General features: G+C 43.8%; 1 protein-coding gene across 1 annotated transcript; it reads right to left on the reverse strand.

Moving 5' to 3' along the window:
* Window positions 1-1,723: 1,723 nt before the first annotated feature.
* On the reverse strand, window positions 1,724-2,364 carry NPPA (natriuretic peptide A). The gene is made up of 2 exons (XM_044668676.1): window positions 2,254-2,364; window positions 1,724-2,104 (listed from the first exon to the last, which is right to left on the reverse strand). The coding sequence occupies exons 1-2, from the start codon at window positions 2,362-2,364 to the stop codon at window positions 1,724-1,726; spliced, it is 492 nt and encodes a 163-aa protein (XP_044524611.1).
* Window positions 2,365-3,246: the final 882 nt, after the last annotated feature.

Genomic DNA, 3,246 nt, shown 5'->3' on the forward strand with positions numbered 1-3,246 from the left:
AACCCAGAACCTCCCATCTCTGGGCCTGACTCTCAATGCACTAAGCCACCCAGCTGCTCCTGAAATTTCCACTTTTATTTATTCTTTTATTATGCTTTCAATTCTAGTTCTATACAAAAACTGAAAATAGTGCCAAGGCAGACCAGCCCCAGTAGTCAGCTTCCATGCCGCCTTCTGGACGTTTACTTAACTCCCAGGATTGCCTCATTAGAAATATATGCCCTAAAACATATATATATATATATATATATATATATATATATATTTTAAAGTAAAGAATCGCATCTATGCAACGTTAGATATGAAATACATTAGTAGCTGCAGTGGGAGAAAAACTGCACTTGAAGCAGAGTCTACATAAATAGCCATTACGCATTTCCTTGCCTCTCTAAGATAGGATAAGGGCAACTCCTTGGCTAGTTGCTTTTAAAGATGAAAGCAAAGGAAAGTGTACTGTCTGAATTGGCGTTTACTAGCCAGCCTAGACCTGAATCCTCCACACTTTCCCGCTAGGAAACAAAGAATCACACTAGCACGCCGCTGCTGCTGTCCATGGTGCTGAAGTTTATTCGTCTTCAAACTGCTTTCAACAACAAAACCGGTGAACATTTACCTTAGATTTAATGAAGGGGCANATATATATATATATATATATATATATATATATATTTTTTAAAGTAAAGAATCGCACCTATGCAACGTTAGATATGAAATACATTAGTAGCTGCAGTGGGAGAAAAACTGCACTTGAAGCAGAGTCTACATAAATAGCCATTACGCATTTCCTTGCCTCTCTAAGATAGGATAAGGGCAACTCCTTGGCTAGTTGCTTTTAAAGATGAAAGCAAAGGAAAGTGTACTGTCTGAATTGGCGTTTACTAGCCAGCCTAGACCTGAATCCTCCACACTTTCCCGCTAGGAAACAAAGAATCACACTAGCACGCCGCTGCTGCTGTCCATGGTGCTGAAGTTTATTCGTCTTCAAACTGCTTTCAACAACAAAACCGGTGAACATTTACCTTAGATTTAATGAAGGGGCAAAAGCCACCATCACACCATTCTGACTACATTCAATATTATTTTTGTGAAATGGCAACAGGAAGCTGTAGCTTGAATCAGTTTGCTGACAACGAGTGGATAAAAGAAAGCCAACGTCCCAGAGGATCTGAAGCTTCTTCTGTGGGTCTGACCGGATGTGGCGCCTTTTCTTCTCTGTGTATTCTCTTCAGAACTACAAAGAGAAGTCAAACATATTTGGTTAGCAGTATCCCAGATGGATGACCCAGTGGAGTGGATGACCGGTACCCAAGGGCAAAGACCCTTTGTTGCCTGATCCCTTCAGCTGCTTCTCTTCTCAAGCACCTTTTGTTAAAGTGGCTCCCCTATTCTAGACCTAATGGATGGTTCAGAGAATAAAGGGCGAATAAAGAAATCTTTATCTCTTCTGCTTGACCCTTCAGTCCCATAACTAACTCTGGAAAGGAAGTTAAACCGAAGCCATTCACATTTTAAACCAATATGGACTTGTGAAAGTTTTCATTCCCTAGTACATCTGATGATGCTCCCTCAGAGAATTAAATATGATTCTTACGTCTTCCTAAATATATTATGGCCATGGAGAGTCCCAAAGGTGAGTCGTATATTTCAAAGGGAATGAGAATCTAGTCCTTGCATCTGCTAAGGATTTTACTTGGTAGTGAGCCCCATTCCCTCTGCTTGAATCTTAGCATAGCTCTGTCTCTTTTCTCCCTCTCCCATTCCCATTCTCATTCCCATATCTCCTTACCCTAAAACTGTTGCAGCCAAGTCCACTTTGGGCTCCTATTCTGTCAATTCTGCCCCCAAAGCAGCTGGAGGACCGCCTCAGACTACGAGGGGAAGCCAAGAGTGCCCGAAGCTTATTCTTCAGGAGGGTAGATCTCTCAGATTGCTCCCAAGTGCCCCGGTTAAAGGCTCCTTCTCTTTGGGCTGGGTTGACTTCCCCAGGCCAGGAAGAGACAGGACTAAGTGCTTCCCCAGTTTCCTCATTCTGCTCATTAAGTCCTTGTGAGGTCATGACCTCCTCTTCTAAAGGTATCTTGTCCTCCAGGCGGTCCAACAAATTCTAAAAGTAAATAGGAGACAAAAAAGAAAAGGAGTTTTGAGTTTATTATCTTGGGGGGAAAGCTACTCACCCCCTCCAAAAAAAACCAACCCTCTACCAAAATAGCTCCCCTGGTTGCTGTTGTCCCTGATAAGTCTGGCTGGTCCTACCTTGAAATCCACCAGGTCATTATTGGACACAGGATTGGCTTTGGTTCGACCTTGAAGCTGCAAAGTGAAAAGGAGGAGGATGCTGATGGAGATGATAGTGAAGGAGCCCATGCTGTGATTGGTCGTCAGTCTCAGTCAGTCAAATGCTTGCTGTCTCTTCTCTCTCCTCTCTGGTCTTGGTCTTCTGACCCTGTTCTCTTATGCCTCCCAGTCTGCCTCTTTGCCTTTTTATATCCCCCTCCAACACCCTGAGACCGCCCAAGGGATGTACCCCTCCCCATTCTGTCACTTGCAGTGATAAAGGCCTGGAGCGAGGAGCCAACAGAAGATGTCCTTTTAAAGTTATCAGTCCAGTGCAGACTGTCACAACCCCACTGTAGAGGTGGCTTCTGCACTTTAACGGTTGTCACAGCCTCGGGAACCCTAGGCTGCAAGAGTCACATTCTTGTTGATTTGGCTTAAGAGGGTTTCACACTTTGAAGGTGTGAGAGGAACCAAAAAAATCCTTGATTATCTTACAAAGATGCCTCAGGATTTTTTGCTTCCTTGCCTTGGAAACAATGTAGGGAAACAGGATGGCTAGCCAGCACCCATCTCTCCCCAAGCTTGTTGCTCAGAAGATAGAGAGGTCCAAATAAGGACAAGAAAGGAGGAAATTGCAGGCAACCTTCAATCTAGAGGAAACGTTCAATCTGACGCAAACTAGCTCAGATGCTTGGGGCAATTTTGGACCTTTTCTCTCTCAATTCAGATTCCTCTTCCTGTATGCAGGCTCCCAACTATGGCTATAATTCCAAGCAGTTGGGTAAAGCAGAGTTTTTTTTTTCATAAAGACTATGAAGTCAGCACCAAGGATAGAATGGGAGAAACACCCCATGGGAGAAACATCCCAAGCATTCTGCTCCCACCTATCAACAGCAGAGAATACCTTCCTGAAGTCGATATCCCCACTCACCACCCCCCAACACATAACGACACTCTTCCATCACTTTT

Source organism: Gracilinanus agilis, chromosome 3 (assembly GCF_016433145.1).
Source record: "Gracilinanus agilis isolate LMUSP501 chromosome 3, AgileGrace, whole genome shotgun sequence".
NCBI classification, from domain to species: domain Eukaryota; kingdom Metazoa; phylum Chordata; class Mammalia; order Didelphimorphia; family Didelphidae; genus Gracilinanus; species Gracilinanus agilis.

What these genes read in the sequence shown, in the direction of transcription:
- NPPA (XM_044668676.1), bottom strand. Translation starts at nt 2,364, where the DNA reads ATGGGCTCCTTCACTATCATCTCCATCAGCATCCTCCTCCTTTTCACT. An exon ending in ATGACCTGGTGGATTTCAAG is followed by an intron (nt 2,105 to 2,253) that starts GTAGGACCAGCC and finishes ATTTACTTTTAG; the next exon opens with AATTTGTTGGACCGCCTGGA.